The sequence below is a fragment of the Haliotis cracherodii genome, unplaced genomic scaffold (genome assembly GCF_022045235.1).
Source record: "Haliotis cracherodii isolate W230 unplaced genomic scaffold, xgHalCrac1.p SCAF_5, whole genome shotgun sequence".
NCBI classification, from domain to species: Eukaryota; Metazoa; Mollusca; class Gastropoda; order Lepetellida; family Haliotidae; genus Haliotis; species Haliotis cracherodii.
In genome coordinates this window covers 9,419,399-9,444,127 of record NW_027266308.1, presented here as the reverse complement: position 1 = coordinate 9,444,127, position 24,729 = coordinate 9,419,399, and the positions used below count along the sequence as shown (strand labels likewise).

Genomic DNA, 24,729 nt, shown 5'->3' with positions numbered 1-24,729 from the left:
CTGTTTGTAATAGAACATGCAGTTGTTGACAGTTTGTGGAGAATGGGAGGCCCAGTCATCAAAGATTCAGCCATTCACTATACAGACTCATGTCCCTTGGGCACACCAGAGACCTATGATCTTGGGTTCGATCTTATTATTTTTGTAGGTTTGTCAGCACCATACCCATGCTTGTGAATTTCACCTAAGTTGTAAACATATGAAACGTGCATCACTTCAGTCTTTCCTCCCACATCAAGCTGACACATGATTTAAAGCTGTCGTAATGTTTAAACCGATTTCACTAACTCACTCAATCACCCATACCTTCATGAGAACTGGAAAGAATATATTGATATCCTCATGAAACAATCCAGCTCATATTAACATCATGTGTCAAAATAGAACCTGTTCACACTTTCAGTTCCCATACCGACAGTGGGGGCAGACGCGAGATAGATCTCACAGTCACACAATATAATTTCATAAAACATTCAGGAGATCAGTTCATTTATGTATATGAATCAATAGCAGATACGCTGAACAGTATTCCAGTATAATCACTGCATGTCATTCCGACCCACAAATCATAGGTTTCGGCATACCCAAAGGACACAACTCTACGCAGAGCATTGCAGGTCCCACTAAAGACCTTGGAATGTTATGATTTGATAAGCTAACACCGCATCTTTTCTTCCTCAGAAGTCGGACCACAGCAAAGTCCTTATTGAGCATGGTCAGCCGGGGTCGCCAGCATACGCCTCCGCTGTGGAGAAGAAGATGGCGCAGCAGCTGAAGGAGTTCGCAGCATCTCAGAGTGAGACGCAGCGTCCGAGTATCAGCATGTCCGGGGCGGCCAGCAGCAGCACAACCGAGGGATCACGTGATGCCGGGACAGTGTCAGAGATCAGTCGGGACGTCCAGAGTGAGATCGAGAGCACGGAGGAGAGTGAGAAGACGCAGACATCAGATTGCGAGTCTGAGAAGCATCAAGTTGGAACTGACTCAGGAGGGGATGGCCCACAGGAAGATGGCAAAGGTAATCTGTGTGATGCTGAGGTGTGGTGAAGAGTTAATGTCACTTGTATCTGTGAGTGTGTCCTTGGACAAATGACGTTTTTTAGAGCTGTCCCACTGCAATACCATTCCACAGTTTAAGATGAATACCCCACTCAGACACAACATACTGACTCCGAGCTGACCTATCCTTGTTTTATCAGCGTAATGCGAGCCAGGCAGGGAAACAACAAGTATCATCTTTTAACGTCTTTTGGTGTGACTCGGCCACGATGGAACCACCAACTCTCAGATGCAAATGTTTTTCAATGATTTTCACTGGAACCATAGAATTATATGGTTCCATGTGATACACATTGAAATCTCCTAAGTCAGGATGGTGGCATTCCCAGTGAACTCATCAGCTATTTGAGTATGGATATATTGAAATATGCTGAACAAAAAAGTTAGGGATCATGAATATATTGGGGGAGATTTTTATGAAATTGTGTGCTAAGTCTTCACTACTAAATAACAGTGGAGATAGTGGAGGCTATATGGCTTGCTGGTTCTAGCAACTGTTTCCCTGTGTTGGTAGATGAGAGTACAGAGGGTCGTAGGGGCAACATTCTGAAGCCCAACTTCAGGCAGAGGAAGGCCAGGAGGACAGGGTTCACCACGGTGGAGCTGCAGAAGAAGTTCCCCGAGCTCAGTGAGAATGGCACAGTTACTGAAGAAGCTGTGGGCATCACCACCCGCCACTCAGGGTAAGTCTTGCTGCTTACGTAATCACCAGGCCTCTTCATTTATTGCTTGGTATGTAATATAAGGTGTATAAAACCTGATGAGGGACACATGAAACCCCATGTACCCCGAGTGATCCTGCTGCAAAGAATTTATCTTCCGACATGTTTTAATGTGACATTGTAAAAGAATAAAAGCAAAATCAACACAGGTAGAAAACAGCTGAGGATAGCTTGTACTATGTCACAGAACTTTCATCGACTCATTGACATTGCTTGGAAGCGGGGTATAAGGGATTTATTCTTGCTCAAATGTTTTAGTACTCACCTTCCTAAAATTTGTCACTTATTTCCTTTTTGAAAAGACTAAATTTTATTTCATATTTGAGAAATTTTGGGTCTGCTGATTCACAGAAGTAATTAAAGAGGGTCCTGCCTAGGACGTGTGTCACCTTGGGCTTTCCATACATAAAGCTGACATGCCATGATATAACTGACATACTTTTTGAAGTGAAGTTATACCCAATTCATTCACTCATTTTGATAGGACAGTTTCTTTCTAATACTTTGGATGAGTCATCTCACTGTCCTAAGAAATGGGCCAATTTAAAAGCCTGCAGTCACCTTAGTTACGTGTCAATTCTCAAACAATATGTCAATCCAGAAATCTGTACGTAAAAGAACTTATCGTGAAACCAACAAACAACCAACAAATGGTATACAATCAACAACTGTATAAAACATGAACTAGGTTTACAAATCAATACAAATTCCTACACAGCAATTACAATAACAGTACACAATAGAGTGGGAGTACAATATTGAATAGCAATATATAATATGATGGCAGTGGTCAGTATACAAAATATAGTGGTGATAGTCAGCAATAATATATACTCATCCAGCAGCAACAGTGGACAAGCTTCCGAGACGGTCCTAGATAGGGATTCAGGGGTGATGAGTGATCTTCACACAAAAGCTGGTCTTGATACGATAGACATGCTCTTGTCCCCTTGTTGTGTCTCACTAGCGACTGGAAATTTCTACACAGTGCTGTAAGGCTCTGTACAACCCTGGAAGAGTCTTACCATTTCCGGAAGTTACCACACCACTCTAGCATCTAAATATAGTAACTTCCTGATGACTGCCTACATTAAATAGTACTATTCACTGTCCAAACACAATGCAATGAACGTCTATGGAATCTCAACAAAGAACAATGTAACACAGTTTCAATCATTGTTCAACACACAGCCATATAACACCTTGAATATCAAGATATAGTTACAACAGCTGTAACAGCCCTGCAACTACCCCCTGTAGCTCATGTCACTTATTTCAGACCCGTGAAGATTCCGGGGTAGAATAGGTCTTCAGCAACCCATGCTTGCCGTAAAAGGCGACTATGCTTGTCGTAAAAGGCGACTAACGGGATCGGGTGGTCAGGCTCGTTGACTTGGTTGATGAATGTCATCGATCCCAATTGCGTGGATCGATGCTCATGATATCAATTACTGGATTGTCTGGTCCAGACTCGATTATTTTCACACTGCCGACATTTAGCTGGAATATTACTGAGTGCGGCGTTAAACAACAAACCAAACACTTATTTCAGACGTAAGGCCCGCAAAGCCGAACTCCTGGCAAAGAGCCAGGCTGCCAAGAAGCAGACGGCGTCGCGGTACGGAGAGAACGTGATGGTGGAGCGGTGTTCGGAGTGTGGAGCCGTGCTGGAGCAGTATGACGACGACACCATCGGCCTGTGCACGACCGTCCTTGCAACCTTCATTCACCGCGAACCAGCGCTGGCAACGCCGATGTTGCTGGAGATGTTGCAGAGTGTCTCCAGGTGAGTGTTGTGTGTACTGGCTGTCTTATAAGGGACTCTCTTGTCATGATCCTTACCATGTCTAGTCAGGGTCTTCACTGCATTTTTAGTGCAATGTGTGAAATGAACCACTTCTGTGTTTCAAGTGATGCGGGATGCCTGCATATCTGAAGCACATTTTTTTTCAAAATAGTCCCAATCATTTGTTCAAAGAGTCCTATTTGACGCAAAAGATGTTTATCAGGCAGCAGTTTGCTTGTCGTAAGAGACGACTAATGGGATTGGGTGGTCAGGCTTGCTGACTTGGTTGATGCATGTCATAGTATCCCAATTGCGTGGTGCGATGCTCATGATGTCAATCACTGGATTGTCTGGTCCAGACTCGATTATTTACAGACTGCTGTCATATAGCCGGAATATTGCTGAGTGCGGCGTTAAACAACAAACTAACAACCAAACATTTTACGCTCATATTGGAAAGTTTATTACCTGTAGTGTTGAGAATCATACAATCATATCTCAAAATAATTTTATATTAATGAACTTGGGTGCACTTTGAGAAAGATTCATTGCTTTGCATTTTCTGTATGTTAGAAAATTGTTATCCATGTTATAACATTTGTTATATTTGACCACTTTCTAAATGGTATTGTGTATTCATAGAAAATTTTAGCCAAGCTATGTTAGTATACAGATATGTACACTTTGAAAACACATTCAATTTTTTTTAGTATTTGGCTGTTCTGTTTTTTAAGTTGTTGTGTGTATTAATTGTATTGGAACCTCATTCCATGTGTTTCGAGATGACTCGAGCACAAAAACACATCTTGTCTGAAGCTTGAAAATATAGTCATGCGGTTTCATTGTGTGTCAGTATAGGTGTTTGTGTAGTTTCTGAGAAGAGGGTCTTGTTATACCCCCAACCTAATAGACGGGGATACATAGTTATACCAAGGCATTCCGTCCGTCCGTCCTTATGAAGACATTTTTTTTATGTCACCTGTAACTTGAAAACTACATCATAGATTCTCTTCAAACTGGTTGAACACTTTTTATACCTATAGGTGAGGTGCACTGCCAAATTTGATTTCAATATTTGGATTTTATGATTTTTAAATATTTTTTTTACTTAGAATTGTTTTACTGAAACATTTGTGTGACCTATAACTTGAAAACTGCTGCTTGGTTTCTTTTCAAATTTAGGGAACAGTTTCCATACCAATAGAAGAGGCGCAGTGCAAAGTTCGATTTTGATATGTATATGTTCTGAAAAAAATATGATATGATATTTTTTTACTTCAACATTTATGCTACCTATAACTTAAAATCTACTTCATGGATTCTTTTCCAATTGGAGGAACAGTTTCTATTGCAATAGGAGAGGTGCACTGCAAAGTTTGATTTTGATAAGTGGATTTCCCGAGAAATATTGCTTTCTTCATGTTTTGAACTCAGAAATATGTTGGAGTCAAAGTCGGGGTATTCGTTATCCCTGCTCACTTTCTGTCTTGTTGTTTCAGTATTGCATCAGGCAGTCAGTATTCCTGGCAGGCTGAAAGGTAGGGCAGTGCTGGTCTATGTTAGTGTAGAACGTGTGTATCTGGTTAATGTTAATACAAATAATAAAGTGGAATAATATATCACTACAGATTTACAAAGCTTAAAATGATGAATGTATGGTTCTAACAGAAAGGTTACGATGAAAATGAAAAATTAATCTTGAAATTAATGCAAGTGTGAATTAAATGCGAGTGGTCTTTGCTTGCATTGATTAAACATCACATTTATATCTCAAAAAGATTATCAACAATAAGACGGCATTACTTCACATTTTGGATAGCAGAAATACCAACTTGGACATAAAAACAAACAACTATGTACATTCCACATCACAGTTTATTGAGCAGCACCTGTAAGATATATATATATAACAATGTCATTCAAATTGAAATTACATAATCAACACCCTCGCAGAAGCCATTTTCTCTCTCTCTATATATATAGTAATTACACTGGGGCTGGGAGAAGGGGTGTGTGTGTTTGGGGGAGGGATGGTATTCATATTGATTCACATTTTGGGCTAGGGGCCAGCAGTCACATCTCATTTCAAGATTTACAATATATATGTGCTCCTACCTACATGTCTGTCTGTCTGTGTGTCTGCAGTAGTGTCATGATGCCGGGCAACAGTGTGAGCATCGCGAGGCAGTTCCTGCGCTGTGTCCTCCATCAGCTTGCCCCCAATGGAATCTTCCCCATGCTGTTCACAAGTAACTTGGAAGGTGATGGAGTCTTCCTGTCCTGTTAAACCAACTAAAATATGCTCCTGTTTTCCTAATTTGTCCAAGTCTTTGACATATAATGCCACAGCCACCATTTACCACCTAGTTGAGATTTTTTGACGTTTCACACCTATGCGATAATAGGAACATTATTTTTGACTCTAATAATATCTGATAACATTGTGAAGCTAATGATTAGGCTGTAACACGATTGATGCGCTAAATGTTTGTACTGCCAATACCTTTTTATCTAGGAATATCTGTTGGATAAAGAATTACTCTTTAATTATGACCTAAAGGGTCCTAAAAACATCTAAAATATGCCTTTTTTTACACTTTCATGTTTGGTGTTGTTAGTGCCAAACATGCTGGGGTTGAACAGAGCATAGACCAGTTCTCATTACTACGAATGCATCTGATATCTTTCAAAGCAGCCTCTAAGAGTTGTGCTAGTTTCTGGAATTGTATATATCGTGCTGGCCAAGGTGTTTGTCCTACCCTGTGGATGAGAGTGCTCATGTGTTATGCTGTATGTGTTGGTAGATCCCCACTTCCTGAAGACGATGGCAGCAGCCTTGGTGGACTTCAATGACCTGACGTCCCACGCCCCTCTGCAGTACCTCTTGGAGGTAGGTTCTCAGCAGTGGCTCACACTTCAGTTCAGCTGTTGCTGTCTCAGTCGTAGCTGTTGCTGTCTCAGTCGTAGCTGTTGCTGTCTCAGACGTAGCTGTTGCTGTCTCAGTCATAGCTGTTGCTGTCTCAGTCATAGCTGTTGCTGTCTCAGACGTAGCTGTTGCTGTCTCAGTCGTAGCTGTTGCTGTCTCAGTCGTAGCTGCCATGTCTTCCCTTTTGTCCTGCGCTCTGACCTATGGAGTGTCAGGGAACTACTGGCATAGCCGCTTCCCAAGGCAAGGGAGTTAACTGACTAAGTCCAGTTTCCACCCTTGCCCAACTAGGCTTACTTTTTACATGGACTAACGAGTCAATGCATAGTCCAATCAAAATCATGGGCGCCCACCATTTTGTTTGAAGCAAAGGCAAGTGATATGATAGGTGGAATCTGATTGGTCAGTAGGAGGGACATAGGAGGGACATAGCCACTGGTGGCACTACAAACAAGCCACAAAATTTCAGCATGGTTTGGCGAGGGTGGAAACTGAATCATCCCTTGGGATGATGACAAGTTAGGGACAAGCAGTTCTGACTCGAGGATGTAGTTGAAAATGATTTGGTTCAATTGTAAGCCAAGGTGCGAATTTTTTCACCATAATTTTTTTTAACAGATCTTTGAAATCAAATGTTATTTTGCATCTGAAGTGAATCTTTATGGATTTGGGCATAGAAGATGCCTTTAGCTGCTTCCACAAATGAGTTGCCAAAGTCGGCCATTTCAAGGGCTGATTCCAATACTGCATTGGCCCCACTTTACTCCTGCAGGGCCTGAATGAGAGGAAGAACCTGCCTCAGGAGAACATCATGCTGTTGCTAGGCAACATCTGCACCTACATGAACTGCATCACCCTGGAGAGCTCCACACCCATGTGGACCAATATCCTCACGCAGTTCGACATCTTCTTCCGACGTCTGCTCACAGTCCTGCCCAACCCGTGCGACATGTCGGGGCTGCTGAAGACGATCATCTCCCTCCTCAAGATACCCAGCATCTGTAACGTCAGGGTAGGTGGTGCTATTGACATGTGATAGAACCCAAAGATCTCATTTTTGGGAGGTTGTGTTGAGCTTTGATCCCATTATTTGACAAATATATGTAGTTGGGCTGTAACGATTCATCGATACCTACTTTATCATCGATACTTAGGTGCACACGATACTTGAATATAATCGCAGTGTGTGCGATGGTGATATGCTATAAATAGAACAGGAACTTATAGAGTTACCTCCTGTAATGTCAGAAGTAACATACCACCTGTACGCATGGGAGAACGTGAGGACATGGTGACTGAGGACACGCTGACCGACTATTAACATTTCATAACCATCCCTTCATTTAAAACTTCTTTTTTTTCTCAATAGATAAATGTATTAAAAATGAGGTTTGAGATATGTATTTCAGTGAAGCTGACTATTTGATGTGGTGTATCGTGATACCTGTAGTATCGTCTGTCCGTATCATGATATAAATCGTATCGCAAGACACCAAGAAATACTCAGCTTCAATATGTAGTTATGCGAGAATGAGTAGTTTGTAGCTCAGCACTGCAGCTGTATTGATGATTGATGTCATTCCAATGTTATTTGTGATGTTGCAGGTGTTCAACAGTGAGCAGGTGAGCTACAGTGCCTTGTTTTTATGGAAAGAGTTCATGGTTCTTATTTTTCAGGGTATATTGGAGCCATTCTCAAAGCTTTTGAGCTTTGCCATCCAAAACTGTCCGTTCAAGCTGCAACAGCTACTGGACGTCTGCTACATGTGTAACAGGGCCTTTTCCAGAGTAAGTACCAATGATAGTCATCTGTGGGGATCCTGGGTTAGAATAGGTCCCCGGGACCTTTTACAGAGTAAGTACCAATGATAGTCATCTGTGGGGATCCTGGGTTAGAATAGGTCCCCAGGGCCTTTTCCAGAGTAAGTACCAATGATAGTCATCTGTGGGGATCCTGGGTTAGAAAAGGTCCCCAGGGCCTTTTCCAGGTTGAGTATTGACAGTCATCTGTGGGGATCCTGGGTTATAACAGGTCCCCAAGGCCGTTTCTAGAGTGAGTACCAACAACAGTCTTCTGTGGGGATCCTAGTTAGAATAGGTCCCCAAGGCCTTTTCCAGGTTGAGTATTGACAGTCATCTGTTTGGGATCCTGGGTTAGCATAGGTCCCCAGGACCTATTCCACGTTGACTATTGACAGTAATCAGTGGGGATTTTAGGTTATAATAGGTCCCTAGGGCCTTTTCCAGGTTGAGTATTGACAGTCCCATTTGGGGATCCTGGGTTATAATAGGTCCCCAGGGCCTATTCCAGAGTGAGTACCAACGACAGTCTTCTGTGGAGATCCTTGGTTAGAATAGGTCCCCAGAGCCTTTTCCAGGTTGAATATTGACAGTCATCAGTGGGGATTCTAGGTGATAATAGGTCCCCAGGGCCTTTTCCAGGTTGAGTATTGACAGTCCCGTGTGGGGATCCTGGGTTATAATAGGTCCCCAGGGCCTATTCCAGAGTGAGTACCAACGACAGTCTTCTGTGGGGATCTTTGGTTAGAATAGGTCCCCAGGACCTTTTCTAGGTTGAGTTTTGCCAGTCATCTGTGGGGATCCTTGGTTAGAATGGATGACATGGATTCTTGCTCATATTATATCACCTCTGGTTTGTGTGGTCCTGACTATTATTTATGTTATGTAGCTGGAATATTGCTGAGTATGGCACTTAAAACAAAACAAAGAAAGACTCTTTTTCAGTATATATTTTCAAAAAATTAGATAATATTTGATTAATAATTGATTTGTGAGCTCTTATTATGAATATTTAACTAAAAAAACAGCACTACTTATTCTCCTTAATACCATTGTCCTTCAATTGGTGCTAGGAGCGAGACAAGTTGATCCTGACCCGCACAGTGATATACGAGTTGGTCCAGGCCCTCAAGTTCAAGACCAGTCTTCCGGACGAGAATGCTTTGCTTCTTGTGCAGGTAACATCGAATATCATAGTGAACATTGTTTGAGAAAGCTTTCTTCTTTACGTGCCAATTCATTCTTTTTTATCATCTTATTTCTGATGTTAAAGGTATAATTTAGTCATGTTGTATTGTATCTTGTTTGTCTCCTTGTGTTAAAGTTCTTGGTCGTGGCCACTGGGGGCGCTATCTGCCTGTCTCTGTTTGTGGATGATGCGGCCATGTTGTATTGTGTCTCGTTCATCTCCTTGTGTTAAAGTTCTTGGTCCTGGACACGAGGCCATGATCTGCCTGTGCCACTCTCTTGATGATGCGGCCATGTTGTATTGTGTCTTGTTCATCTCCTTGTGTTAAAGTTCTTGGTCCTGGACACGAGGCCATGATCTACCTGTGCCACTCTCTTGATGATGCGGCCATGTTGTATTGTGTCTAGTTCATCTGCTTGTTACAGTTTCTGGTCCTGGACACTGGGGGCACGATCTGCTTGTCTCACTCTGTGGATGATGCGGCCATGTTGTACAACTACCAGTCCCAGTCTCTAGTCAGTACCTGTGCAGCCGAGTGCATGAGGCAGCACCTCAACGATGCCATGGAGTTCATCACCGATCTACACACACTCACCAAAGTCAAGGTGACATATGTCTATGTATTTGTAATCAAGATTATATGTATGAGGTCATGAGAGCTCGGGGTAACCCATCCTTGATAGGGGCAGCAGTGTATGATCCTGTCAATGGTGGGCCTTCTTGATGGTACAGGTTGTTGATTGTGTCAACCACTGCATTCAGACTTGATATTGAAAGACTGGTGTGATTTAGCTGGAAGATTGCTGACTGAAGTTTGAAAGAACATTCTCATTTAAACACATTTTGAATGGAAATGCTCCTGAGAATTTCTTTACAGAGAAGAAACTGTTACTATGGTTACATTTGCAGAGTATCATGAAGGGTGGGGCTGCCAACAGTCTGAATGAGGACACGCTTGGCAGTCAGCTGAAGTCTGGAATGGCACAGTATGTGGCACTGGAGATCACTCGGGGCAATGGACGTGACAACCGTGCCATCTCACGCTACCTGCCATGGTTGTACCATCCTCCTTCCGCCATGCAACAAGGGTAAGAACTTCACCTGTGATACCTGTAGAGACAGTGCTGTTGTCAGGGCAACAAGGGTAAGAGCTACACCTGTGTTACCTGTAGAGACAGTGCTGTTGTCAGGGCAACAAGGGTAAGAGCTACACCTGTGTTACCTGTAGAGACAGTGCTGTTGTCAGGGCAACAAGGGTAAGAGCTACACCTGTGTTACCTGTAGAGACAGTGCTGTTGTCAGGGCAACAAGGGTAAGCGCTACACCTGTGTTACCTGTAGAGACAGTGCTGTTGTCAGGGCAACAAGGGTAAGAGTTAACCTGTGTTACCTGTAGAGACAATGCTGTTGTCAGTCATGTGGAACAGTGAGCCTGCCCCCGTGAAGATAATGGCTTGTCTTCAGCAACCTATGCTTGTCGCTAGAGGCGAAAACGGGGTATTTCAGTAGCCTAGGTCTAATCGAATGCATATGGAGATTGAATTTCTTTATAGTTCACTGCCCAGAAAATTTCTTGTTTATATCCCAAACTCAGGTATGGCAAATATGAACATTTGCCTTCAAGTGAATTACATGTTACTTATTAAATGTTAACTATCAATATCTGTTCCATGTGACTAGAGTGACTGAGTTTCAGGGTTTCATGCTTTCGTTATTTCTCGTAGACCGAAGGAGTTCATAGACTGCATCGGACATATTCGCCTGCTGTCCTGGCTTCTGATTGGCTCACTGACGCACACAGCTGTCACGGAGGGTGCCGCTCCCATCTCCTGTCTCCCGGTGCCCCTAGAGGCAGGGTGCCACATCTCAGAACACGTCCTGGTCATCGTCACTGGCTTCGCTGAACAGTCCAAGGTCAGGACTTAATAATAATGTTTATTTCTGATGTGCCAAATCCACCCCCTAAAGCATGCTCAAAGTGCTAATATTATTACCCTAGTCAACGGATCATTGTGCTACTCGATTTTCATTCTCAACTCCTTGGGGAGTATCTAACCCTTGCTGCCTTTGAGGCACAGGAGGTTAATAGTCACATTCCCATCATGCTACCAGGTACCCATTTCAAACAAAGTCACTTACCTTAGAAGACACCACATGTGCTACATGTGCTATATGTGTTTCAGTGTTGCGATTACAGAGGATCTTTGTTTGCCTATGTAATTTTTAAATTTTTATACAGATTGTGTCTGTATCATGTAAGACATCATGTTCAGAGATTAGGTTATGATTCTTGAAAACTAAAGATGGACAAGAACTTCCTTAGATCATCTTAGATGCTTCTGACAAATAACGTCAGTACAACATGCCATCAACATTTACATTGTGACAGTGTTGTTGTACTAGTGTAGAAGATATAGGTGATGAGAAGGACGTGGATGTTCCATGAGGTGTTTCTTCTTCCAGGACACCGTACTGCACATGTCATCACTCTTCCATGCGTTCATCTTGTGTCAGGTAAGCAGCACCATCAGTCTTACATTTCCCGTTCACCCTGTCTGGAATGCACTTGTAGAAGCAAGTATTTTGTCATTAAACAGTGTTAAACAACTGCTTTGATAGCTTGGTTTAATTCCTTACAGACCAAAACCTCGGAGTGATTCCGAGGTAGAATTAGTTTTGTTTGTTTGTTTGTCGTTTAACGCCTCACTCAGCAATATTGCAGCTATATGACAGCAATCTGTTAATAATCGAGTATGGACCAGACAATCCAGTGATTGATATCCTGAGCATTGATCCACACAAAGCATAGTCGCCTTTTACGGAAAGCATGGGTTGCTGAAGACTAGTCCCCAGTAATTCCGAGGTAGAATTAGTCCCCAGTAACCTATGCTTGTTGCGACAGTTGATGAAAGGCATCAGGTCAGATTTGGTGACTTCATCATACCCTGGTGTGGATCATTGGTCATACTTTCCGTCACTGGATGGCTGGTCCAGACGAGATTGTTTACAGGCCACCGTGATATTGTGGAACATTGTTGGCTGGGATGGGATACCGACATTCAACTTGTTAATTTAGCATTTTATTACTGCTCTGTGACATACAGTTTGTTTGTTTGTTTGTTGTTTAACTCCACTCTCAGAAGTATTCAAGCTATATGATGGCGTTCTGTAAATATTCGAGACTGGACCAGACAATCCTGTGATTAACATCGTGAGCATTGATCCATTGGGATACGATGACATGCATCAAGCAAGTCAGCGAGCCTGACCACCCAATCTCGTAAGTTGCCTTTTAGGGCAAGCATGGGTTGCAGATGACCTATTCTACTCCAGATCTTCACGTGTCTGTGACATACAGAGGTGAACGTATCATGATTTAACCTTACAACAATATTTCATGCACTAATCCAGCTGACTGTTCCAGTTGTGGACGATGTACTGTGAGTCTGCGGCAGCGCTCCACCCTCAGAACAGCGAGCAGTACCAGTCTGCATCCGCCCACATCATGGACTTCTGGGCCCGGGTGACGCCGGGCATCCTGCAGCTGCTCTCCCACTCCAAGGAGGTAGGTGGCGCCAGTGTAGGAAGATATATATCATGTTTTTTAACAAATAGAGGTGGCGAGGTGTTCGTGTAGGAGATAAACATGTTGTATTTTGAAATTTGAGGTAAATTCACTGTATATTTGATACCTCTTATTTTATTTTGGAACCAAGCGATTAAGTTCTGATTGGTTATCAGCAGCCTTTGTTATGTGTAGGCTATTGACAGATTGATGTATTCATACACGTTTTTTTGTGTGAAAAGGCTTGGTTAACTGAGAGGTTTCAAATGGAATTTGATACCTGATCATAATCTTGTTTTGACCAATAGGGTGCAAGCATTTGTCAGAAGACAAGAGAAAGGAATGTGTTACACTGTTATTCAAAGACAGTCTGTGCAAAAAATGTTTTCAGTCTACTAGCCTAAACATGTCTCTTGATAACATTTTCAGTAGATATTAGTGTTTATTATTAAGCTTATTAGACCAAAAGGTATTTTACTAGACTCGGGCTACGGATTAGTGGCTAAAGTCACACTGCAAAGAATGTCCAGCAAAGTTGACTTGCGTCTTGCATCCTGGTGAAGGTCTTCACATGATGTTGCACTGATACTTCCAACTCAGCATGGTTTAACATCGTCTTCTGGTTAACAAATTGATCATCAAGTTGGAGGCCAGTTTCCTTGTCTCCGTCATCAAAAGGCTGGGTTTTCAATGTTTTTATTATTACTTTGCATAAAAAATGACATTACTTTTTGTCAATCTCGATTGTTACGTTATGATAACATGTTTTCTTGGGAGCTCCCTTGGACGATCACTGTCTTGTTGTCATAAACTAATCCTGAATATGCCGACAAGTAAAATGGAACGAGCTGAACATTTTTCTGAAATATTAGTGATAAAGGCGTTTTTTCACTTAGTTTAGGACTAGGATTGGTGTTTGAAATAACAATATAATTTAATAACAATTATAAAAAGTTATTTATCAAAATTGTCAGTCCAGTAAGAAATAGAATTATGTCATTTCATAAAAGATTTGGAAGAAAAGAGTTTTCATTGTTATTCCAAATTTATGGAAGTCGGGCGACTGAGCTGTAAAGCATGTGGTTAAACCTGCCTGTTTTGATGAGAAGAATCATCTTCCTGAGACAAGGGTGTCAACTGACTGTAACAGTCCTGTTTCCACCCTTCCTAAACTAGGCTGAAATTTCTGGGCTCGATTGTAGTGCCACCAGGGGCTTTTACGAGTTGTGTCCCTTCCATGTCCCTAATATTGACCAATCAGATTCCACCTCTCATATCCCTTGCATTTACTTCAACAAGATGGCAGCACCCAGTAAAGATGAACTGATCCATAATAAAAATCAATATTGTGATAAAAAAAGTGAAGTGTATCAAATCACGTGACCGAGTTAATTAAAGATATGAAAAAAATTGGAAAATATCTGTTGATGCCAAGTTGGCGGTACACATGCTTTGCAAATCCTGCAGTAGACAGAAATTTGCGAGACAGTTTACGATTTTGTTACGAGATTTTGATTGGACTATGCATACCATTTTGTCCAGCCAATATATGACTCTATAATTCCAGCCTAGTTCGGCAAGTGTGGAAACTGGATTTAAATAGTCAGTTAAATCCCTTGCCTCAGGAAGATGGAGAGGGATGTGCATGTGGGGTGAGCTCGTCACTGGGCAGTGATGGGAGTTGATGGTTCACTGTGTCGGGAGGATGGTGCTGTGGGGTGAGCCTGTCACTGGGCAGTGATGGGAGTTGATGGTTCACTGTGTCGGGAGGATGGTGCTGTGGGGTGAGCCTGTCACTGGGCAGTGATGGGAGTTGATGGTTCACTGTGTCGGGAGGATGGTGCTGTGGGGTGAGCCTGTCACTGGGCAGTGATGGGAGTTGATGGTTCACTGTGTCCGGAGGATGGTGCTGTGGGGTGAGCCTGTCACTGGGCAGTGATGGGAGTTGATGGTTCACTGTGTCGGGAGGATGGTGTTGTGGGGTGAGCCTGTCACTGGGCAGTGATGGGAGTTGATGGTTCACTGTGTCAGGAGGATGGTGCAGTGGGGCTTGGTGGATATAGAGACGGTACCGCATTACTCCTCGAGGACACACTCTGGTGGGAGGAGAATTAATGTGATGTTGTTGACGTGTCGCTACGACTCGACAGTTTACTTATTGAGATATATCTATATGTCCTTTTAGTTTGGGTTGGGGTTAAACATTTTGCAAAGTATAGGGATATTAGGATGGATTTGTCGAATAAACTTTATAAGGAGTTAGTCACTAGTGTCAATCATTGCATACAACTTGCACATATTGGACGACACTTGAAATATGAGTGTGGAGGTGTCACCGCATGTTTCAGTCAAGAATGAACAGGGTAGTATTGAATATATTATGATATATAGAAGGGTGATGGGATACATTTGATAAGATGGGAATAATTTGATAAGTCTGAAATATTAGGACGTATACAATATAAGTATATACATTGTGACCAAACAATGCACATTTTAGTCCCTCATTGTTTTTATGGATTAAATAAAATGTATATAATTTTTTATCGTTTGACTAATAAATGTATCAACCTTAAGATAATTCTATGTTTGTATAACATAAATATATTCCAGCCTGATCATTATGCTCTGAATTGATATGTCATATTTGTAACACGTATCTGCTAAATATTGGCTGGTGTGCCCAAAATTGTATAAAACATGTACTGACAATATCAGTCTGTGGCAAAACTTCTGAATCTACCAGAAATTGTATCTTGGCATCCTTCAAGTAGATTTTAGTGTTAATATGGGGACTAATATTAGCTGTGTGTGACCAAACAAAGTGGTACTTGTATCATGATCATTAAATATGAGTTTTGTAATAGTGTTTAATGTTAAAAACTTATTCCGTATTCATTAATGTATAATGAATAACTACCTGTTTCTAACTGTTCTTTTAGTTTCAAACATTAAACATTATTACAAAACTCATGTTCGTATTTAATGCCCATGATAATAGACTCAGGCTTTGGACTAGTGGTTGAAGTCGCTGACTACATTATGTTCACCACGCCCCATGCACCTACCTCATGACTGTCCTTGTACAATTGTGGGAGGTTGGCTAAATGTGTGGCACAATTTTTTTCTTTGTGCTCCATGACACACTGAAGGATAAACCGACACTAGAGGTTTGATATTGCCGTTATCACACACCCATTGTTCTTTAGCATGATGTGTAGAAATTTGCACAAATTGATGCATGCGATTGCACGCTCAATTTTGTCTTTTTAACACAATTTTGTCTACTTAACACATTTTTTGCTGATTTACCAATTTTTAACTCTCAAAGTGTCTGTTCTCACACAGATTTTATGTTACCTTACCTTCCATATCATTGTCAGAGTGAATAAGTTGGGTTGAATGACACTTTGAAAAGTATGTGACTTTGTTACGGCATCTCGAATTACTTGTTGGAGGAAGGCCCAACATGACCGAGGTCATAGATGTTGCCGCTTTAGTGGAACCTGCAAACATGGATATGATATTGACAGACCTATGACCATAAGTAGGTTGGGTGATTTAAACCCATGAAAGCAGATCCTTGCATGTATAAGGGAAGCAACTCTGCTCAGTGAATTGTGGAGCAATTGTGCCCATTCAAATTGGGATGAAAACAGTTTGCTAAGCAGAATTGCACCCCTTTGATAGGCCAGGATCCTGTAATCCTTGGTGGGTCAGTTCCATATCTGTGTTCATGAGTTTCACCAAAGTGTTAAATTTCTAAGACCTGCATCACTGATGTTCCCTCCCATATCACACTGACCTGCAATTAGGGCTGGGACAAGTCCAGATGTACCCTCCGGGTACCCTACCCACCCAACCCCACCCTACCCCACCCCACCCTACCCTACCCTACCCGGGTACTCGCTGTTGGTCTCAAGAGATAGGTACAAATGTCTGATTGGGAATAGTTTGACTGTAAATGTATTTAGATACTCATATAAAACGATCTGGTCATGATACCTTCAAGTCAACTGAAGATTTATCTCTAATCAAAGATATAAAGTCAGAAGGAATGGTGCATAGTCAGAAAGAAATGCGAACATTAGTCACTTATAGTGTGACAATATTAACAATATATAACGTGACTAACCGCGGGTCTGGGTAGTCCTGTGGGTACCCAGGTCCTACTCAGAAACCACCCGACCCGAGTACCCGAGTTACCCGTCCCAGCCCGACCTGCAATGGTTTTAACTTAAATGCTGTTCAAAGAGTCATCAGTCCCAAGTTGTTGACTTACTGTCTATGCTATTCCCTTAGAGACTACTAACAATCTTGGTCTGCATGAGACTTGTTATTGTAGGAAGACCAGCTTAGATATAACACAAGCATCCCCCCCCCCATGTTATTAGCCACACAAGGAAATATAAAACAATGATACTCATTTGTTTAAAGTGGCAAAGACCATGGACCTATCATAAAAGTGTATGTCTACCAGTGTTTTGTTTGTTTTATCTGATTCCTTTTTCACCTTTCTGTAGACTTTAGCCAGCTGTTATGGAGCATGTTTTCACGTCCACAGCATGGATCTTCTGTTTTATTTCAGGAGAGAAATCCTGGAGCTTCTCCTAGTTTATCAGTATTTTTCCTAGTTTTATCTTTCGTGTAGGTATTGAATATGTAGATGTACACAAGATGTCCTTGACATTCATTTGCAGCACTACCTAGTGGTGGCCCTGATTAGACTTGGTGCTCGTGCAGTGTCCCTTTGTGTGTCGTAGGAGGCGACTAAGAGGGATATTGGGGTCAGGCTTGGTGACATGGCCAGCAGAGTGTTGTCAGGCACTGATGACATGGCCAGCAGAGTGTTGTCGTGCCCCGATGGCATGGTCAGCAGAGTGTTGTCAGGCACTGATGACATGGCCCGCATAGTGTTGTCATACCCTGATGGCATGGCCAGCATAGTGTTGTCAGGCACTGATGGCATGGCCAGCAGAGTGTTGTCATGCCCTGATGGCATGGCCAGCAGAGTGTTGTCGTACCCTGATGGCATGGCCAGCAGAGAGTTGTCGTACCCTGATGGCATGGCCAGCAGAGTGTTGTCAGGCACTGATGGCATGGCCAGCATAGTGTTGTCGTGCCCTGATGGTATGGCCAGCATAGTGTTGTTGTGCCCTGATGGCATGGCCAGCAGAGTGTTGTCAGACACTGATGACATGGCCAGCAGTGTGTTGTCAGGCACTGATGGCATGGCCAGCAGAGTGTTGTAATGCTCTGATGACATGGCCAGCAGTGTGTTGTCGTGCCCTGATGGCATGGCCAGCATAGTGTTGTTGTGCCCTGATGGCATGGCCAGCAGAGTGTTGTCAGACACTGATGACATGGCCAGCAGTGTGTTGTCAGGCACTGATGGCATGGCCAGCAGAGTGTTGTAATGCTCTGATGACATGGCCAGCAGTGTGTTGTCTTGCCCTGATGGCATGGCCAGCATAGTGTTGTCGTGCCCTGATGGCATGGCCAGCAGAGTGTTGTCGTGCCCTGATGGCATGGCCAGCATAGTGTTGTCGTGCCCTGATGGCATGGCCAGCATAGTGTTGTCGTTCCCTGATGGCATGGCCAGCAGAGTGTTGTTGTGCCCTGATGGCATGGCCAGCATAGTGTTGTCGTGCCCTGATGGCATGGCCAGCAGAGTGTTGTCGTGCCCTGATGGCATGGCCCGCATAGTGTTGTCGTGCCCTGATGGCATGGGATCTTGATCATGTGTTCAGTCCCTGCTGTGTTCAGACTCATGGCTGGTCACCGTGATATGTCTGGAATATTGACTATGGCGTTAAACAACATTCACCTATCCAATCATCACAATACATTTCAGGATTTGTTTAGTTTCTTTGATTCAAGTCTGGAATGTATATTTACTACAAAAAATTATTGACACTTTTCAACAAAAAAAATCACCAGATATTGAATAAGAAATCATGAGAATATTTTGGATTTTTTTTTAAGATAAAAAATGTACAAACCTGAATTTTGATAAAGAGCAAACAGTTGAACTCTGTTAAAACATTTAAAAAATATTCAATTGAATCCTTGATCACAACATTTTATATCGATATATATTAAAGGAACTCAAGGATGTTAATTTACATTGGATTAGTAAGTATATATATCGCATACGACAATCGCATTACAACCGTCCCTGTGTTCATGTTCATTGTTTACTGTAGTGTCTCTTAATGATAGGCCGACTATATGGCTGAACTATCACCAACCCTGTGTTAAAACCTGCAACTTCTTACCATTGACATGATACATGTGTGTAGATAGTAATGCAGTGTGTAACATTGTTTTTGTGGCAGCTGGTGGAGATGGTGAACCTTCACTTTCTGGGACTCATGGAAGCCCTCCAGGAGTGCAACTCTTGTGTCCTCGCCAAGGTGGGTTCTCTTCCTACTCATCTGTGTATTTGTCTGTGGCCATATTAATCTGTGGGGATTCTGTCCACTGAAATGGACTGTGGTCAGGCACATTGACGTTTCGATTGTGTGTCATCTTGCCATGGATCGTTGCTCATGCTTTAAGGCACTGGTTTGCTTGGGTCTTGAAATTATTTCTAGGTCAGCGTTATGTAGCTTGACTACTGCTGATTGACCTGTGACATTTACACCTTTGTTGTACCATCTTAAAATGCATAGCGTTCTTTTTGACTTGTTGTGTGAGGTATCAAATAGTTTAGGTACTGGCCATATCAGCTCTATCCTCACCACTTGGTATCGTGTAGATTACGGTAAGAGAGTAGTGTGCCAAATAACATCGGGAGCACTAGTAAGTGTCTGTAGACTAAAGTCACAAGACTTCTTGCCTACCCGTAACTTTCAGAAGTGTCTGTAGACTAAACTCACAAGACTCCTTGCCTACCCGTAACTTTCGTAAGTGTCCATCACCCATTTGACCCTTTCTGTTCAGTTCCGTAATGTCGTAGGCATGACTAGGTAAATTTGCACTTTGTTTCACAGAGTGGACGAAGCTCAGTTGGTTAGTTATCGGGGTAACAATCCGAATCTTGCGAGTTTGTCTGACGGATTCTCACAAATACTGGTTGCTTGTCTTAGTGACACGTGACCTACGGCAGAGATCGTCCTCACAAGTTGTGGTGCTGTATTCTAAATTCTAAATTCTTACTAAGAAAAATCAGATATGGAAAAGAATTCCTTTGCTTTGTAAATAAGTAGCCTGTATAGGAATCTTTGCTCTAACCAAAAATATTTTTTAGAAGTATAATTGACAAACCACCTTACAATAGATCTTGTTTTGTAAAGATTGTCGACTGGGAAGATCCGAGGTAGAATAGGTGTTCAGCAACCCATGCTTGCCAAAAAAGGCTACAATGCTTGTTGGAAGAGGTGACTAATGGGATCAGGTGGTCAGGCTTTCTGACTCTGTTGACACATGTCATCGTATCCCAATTGCTTGGATCGATGTTCATATCAATCACTGGATTGTCTGGTCCAGACCGCCGTCAGATAACTGGAATATTGCTGAGTTAGGCGTTAAACAACAAACAAGCAAACAAAGATTGATGTAAAGATTGTCGGTTATTCATGTTGAATGTGCATTCCCTGTTTCAGCTGTTCCCAATGTGGCAGTGCATCCTGTTTGCCTACCATGCACAGGTAACCATCTTCTACTTTCTCTACACATCCCATCCCCTACCGTTATGATCAAAGTGTGAGCCATACAATACAAGAGGCCCTTTTGACACAGTGTGCTTGGTTTACATCCCATCCCCTACCGTCACGATCAAAGTGTGAGCCATACAATACAAGAGGCCCTTTTGACACAGTGTACATGGTTTACATCCCATCCCCTACCGTCATGATCAAAGTGTGAGCCATACAAGAGGCCCTTTTGACACAGTGTGCATGGTTTACATCCCATCCCCTACCGTCATGATCAAAGTGTGAGCCATACAAGAGGCCCTTTTGACACAGTGTGCATGGTTTACATCCAATCCCCTACCATCACGATCAAAGTGTGAGCCAGACAAGAGGCCCTTTTGACACAGTGTACATGGTTTACATCCCATCCCCTACCATCACGATCAAAGTGTGAGCCATACAATACAAGAGGCCCTTTTGACACAGTGTGCATGGTTTACATCCCATCCCCTACCGTCATGATCAAAGTGTGAGCCATACAAGAGGCCCTTTTGACACAGTGTGCATGGTTTACATCCAATCCCCTACCATCACGATCAAAGTGTGAGCCAGACAAGAGGCCCTTTTGACACAGTGTACATGGTTTACATCCCATCCCCTCTCGTCATGATCAAAGTGTGAGCCATACAAGAGGCCCTTTTGACACAGTGTGCATGGTTTACATCCAATCCCCTACCATCACGATCAAAGTGTGAGCCAGACAAGAGGCCCTTTTGACACAGTGTACATGGTTTACATCCCATCCCCTACCATCACGATCAAAGTGTGAGCCATACAATACAAGAGGCCCTTTTGACACAGTGTGCATGGTTTACATCCCATCCCCTACCGTCATGATCAAAGTGTGAGCCATACAAGAGGCCCTTTTGACACAGTGTGCATGGTTTACATCCAATCCCCTACCATCACGATCAAAGTGTGAGCCAGACAAGAGGCCCTTTTGACACAGTGTACATGGTTTACATCCCATCCCCTCTCGTCACGATCAAAGTGTGAGCCATACAATACAAGAAGCCCTTTTGACACAGTGTGCTTGGTTGCTTGAGTATTGCAGAATGCAGTGTAAACAAAATTCACTCTGCCAATCTGTTTTCTACGGAAGCCTTTTGGGGCTTTTCTTGAAATTTTAAGATACTGAATTAAAATTTCAACTTATCTTCATATTTCAACTTATGAATTTTGACAGAGCATCTTAGAATTTCAAGATAATTGTTGAAATTTCTAGTTATAATCTTAAAGTTTCAACTTATTATCTTGAAATTTCTGATCATGTATCTTGAAATTTCAACTTAGTATCTTAAAATTTTAACTTTGTATCTTGAAATTTCAATAAAAAAATAAATAAAAAAATAGCCCTAAAAAGCTTAAATAGTTTTCAGCTTTTGAAATTAACATTCAAATCAAGTGTACTTGTCATAGCATTAGGTCCCTAAAGATTCAAACATGAGAGCAGAAAACCACAAGGACCACCTATATTTCTAAACACTGGTTTCTGTTACACAAGCACCTACCTAGTTGATGTCTTTCTGAACATGATGATTTGAATCTTGATGCTGCTGCTGCAGTTGCCGGGACACCTCCACGTGCGACTACAGATGTGTCAGAACTGGGAGCCCCCCCACCCAACCCGGGACCAACGCTCATTTAACTCCACCATCCTCCTCAACTGGCTCAAGAGGATCCAGTTCAAGCTCGGGCAGATTGAAGTCCAGTCATCGGCAGCCACACAGTTCTACACTGTGTGAAGCTGCTTGTTCTGAGACTGCCAGCCCTTTGGACAGAGAATCATCTGAGGGAACGGTGCTTGTGAAATCAAAGTTCCTCGCTTACTGATGTACTCTTTGTCATCAGAAACCACTAATATTCTTCATGACGCTAATATAGTATGTTCAAATATGAATAAGCTTAACAAAATAATAGTCTTGGTTCTCAGGCATCGTCCGCATCATCATTAAGCCACATGATTCATTTTTATTCCATAGTCAAACAAATTTTTAAATTCCTAATACTTCAAAACCATCTGATTCAGTATAACATGCAGTTACTCCCCATAACTTGTGTTATGGTCATGGCGGCAATAGGAGTTTGTATGCTTGTTCATGATGGGAGGCCCTGTCCCAGGTTGATGGTACACAACTATTTATTTGGTTACATACTAGTTTGAACAAGCAAAAAGAAAAAGAAAAAAACACCGCCTGCACTATATTTTCAAAAGTCATTGCCTGAGAACCAATTTTTTAATTTTTTTAACCCTTATTAATTGTTATTATTCTGCTATCAAAGTGACAAAAAAACAATGTTTGTGTGATATCAGCAGTTTGGAAAATCAGTTAGGATAACTATCTATGATGTCATGTTTCTGGACCAAGAGAAGTTATATATGTACATTGAAAAATAAGCCATTATTTATTCTGGAGATCACCTGTTATGACAATATTGGTCCAGTGAATGTGTGGTTATTACAAATTATTTGGTTCCTATAAATTATCCTGGTATCGCTCATAGTTTTGAGCAAGTTGTATTTACATAGCTTGTTTCCCCCTGCAAGTCCGAATGTGTTCATGTTTTATATGGAGCTTCCATGGCATTGTACTGAATCTCAATGTGAACTGTGATATTGATGTTATTTGACAGTGATTAAGTTGATCAGTCTACAGACTATTGACGTTCAGTTGATACTATTCTGATGGTCCTAAGCCTGGAGTGGCCAGTAGTGAGCAACACGTTGTGTTGTTGGTGAGACTGGTGGGGGACAGGAAAGTGGAAGGGATTTGTGGAGACCTCAGCTCATAGGCTCTCACGCCACAGTCAGGGTCCTGATGGAGTAAAGGGCTGGGAGGGGTAACTCGGGTACTCGGTCGGGTGGGTACTGAGCAGTCAGGGTACTGAACGGGCATAGGGTTGGGAGGGGTAACTCGGGTACTTGAGTCTCGGGTCTTGTCAAGTCGGAACACCCTGTCTCAGTGGTCAGTTGCTGTGTCACGTAAAGTCGGAACACACTGTCTCAGTGGTCAGTTGCTGTGTCTCAAAAAGTCGGAACACCCTGTCTTAGTGGTCAATTGCTGTGTCAAATAAAGTCGGAACACCCTGTCTCAGTGGTCAGTTGCTGTGTTGAGTAAAGTCGGAACACCCTGTCTCCATGGTCAGTTGCTGTGTTGAGTAAAGTGGGAACACCCTGTCTCAGTGGTCAGTTGCTGTGTCAAGTAAAGTGGGAACACTGTCTCAATGGTCAGTTGCTGTGTCAAGTAAAGTCGGAACACCCTGTCTCCATGGTCAGTTGCTGTGTTAAGCAAAGTCAGAACACCCTGTCTCAGTGGTCTATTGCTGTGTCGAGTAAATTCAGAACACCCTGTCTCCATGGTCAGTTGCTGTGTCGAGTAAAGTCAGAACACCCTGCCTCCGTGGTCAGTTACTGTGTCGAGTAAATTCAGAACACCCTGTCTCTGGTGTCAGTTGCTATGTCGCGTAAAGTCAGAACACCCTGTCTCAGTTGTCATTGGCTGGGTCTCGTAAAGTCGGAACACCCTGTCTCAGTTGTCAGTTGCTGTGTTACAATATGTCTCATTTATTACTTATTGATAACAGTTATTATATCAAATGGTCAAATGATACGAAGGTGTGCCGTTAGTCTCAAGATACCAGAACACTTTGACATGGATGACAATCAGCCCGGCCTACTCTGTGGACCAGTGGCCACTGATGACTTCCTGACTCACTTAGGACTCTGTGAGTGTTGTGTAGTGGACAAACGGTTTCTCTACACTGCTCCATGTTAACAAAGGGCAGACAGTATCGATGTCAACCTGATTCCTGCACTTCCACCTATTTTGGTATGAAGAACGATTGCATGTGATATATCTGTTTACAGAACTTGAATGAAATTTCAATATTGTATGTATATATATCATACTTTTTAGTGAAACATGAGAAAATATTTACTGATTGTTCTTCCTAGTGATGTTATTATATACTCACTGCCAAAAGAA

At 42.4% G+C, this 24,729-nt stretch overlaps 1 protein-coding gene across 6 annotated transcripts in view; it reads left to right on the top strand.

Moving 5' to 3' along the window:
* LOC139442649 (protein unc-79 homolog) overlaps positions 1-22,616 on the top strand; it is a 72,091-nt gene extending 49,475 nt beyond the window's left edge. For 5 of the 6 annotated variants that reach the window (XM_071223507.1, XM_071223509.1, XM_071223510.1 and 2 more), the window contains 18 exons: positions 682-1,018; positions 1,574-1,742; positions 3,334-3,567; positions 5,067-5,105; positions 5,713-5,828; positions 6,372-6,457; positions 7,266-7,505; positions 8,171-8,281; positions 9,367-9,471; positions 9,908-10,087; positions 10,392-10,570; positions 11,206-11,395; positions 11,945-11,995; positions 12,906-13,046; positions 16,199-16,216; positions 19,385-19,462; positions 20,654-20,698; positions 22,309-22,616. In XM_071223507.1, coding sequence (XP_071079608.1) covers positions 682-1,018; positions 1,574-1,742; positions 3,334-3,567; positions 5,067-5,105; positions 5,713-5,828; positions 6,372-6,457; positions 7,266-7,505; positions 8,171-8,281; positions 9,367-9,471; positions 9,908-10,087; positions 10,392-10,570; positions 11,206-11,395; positions 11,945-11,995; positions 12,906-13,046; positions 16,199-16,216; positions 19,385-19,462; positions 20,654-20,698; positions 22,309-22,488 — 2,499 coding nt within the window. In that variant the 3' untranslated portion in view covers positions 22,489-22,616. The remainder of the gene's footprint in view (positions 1-681; positions 1,019-1,573; positions 1,743-3,333; positions 3,568-5,066; positions 5,106-5,712; positions 5,829-6,371; positions 6,458-7,265; positions 7,506-8,170; positions 8,282-9,366; positions 9,472-9,907; positions 10,088-10,391; positions 10,571-11,205; positions 11,396-11,944; positions 11,996-12,905; positions 13,047-16,198; positions 16,217-19,384; positions 19,463-20,653; positions 20,699-22,308) is intronic. The other variant, XM_071223508.1, reaches the window with a different exon arrangement.
* The last annotated feature ends 2,113 nt before the right edge of the window (positions 22,617-24,729 follow it).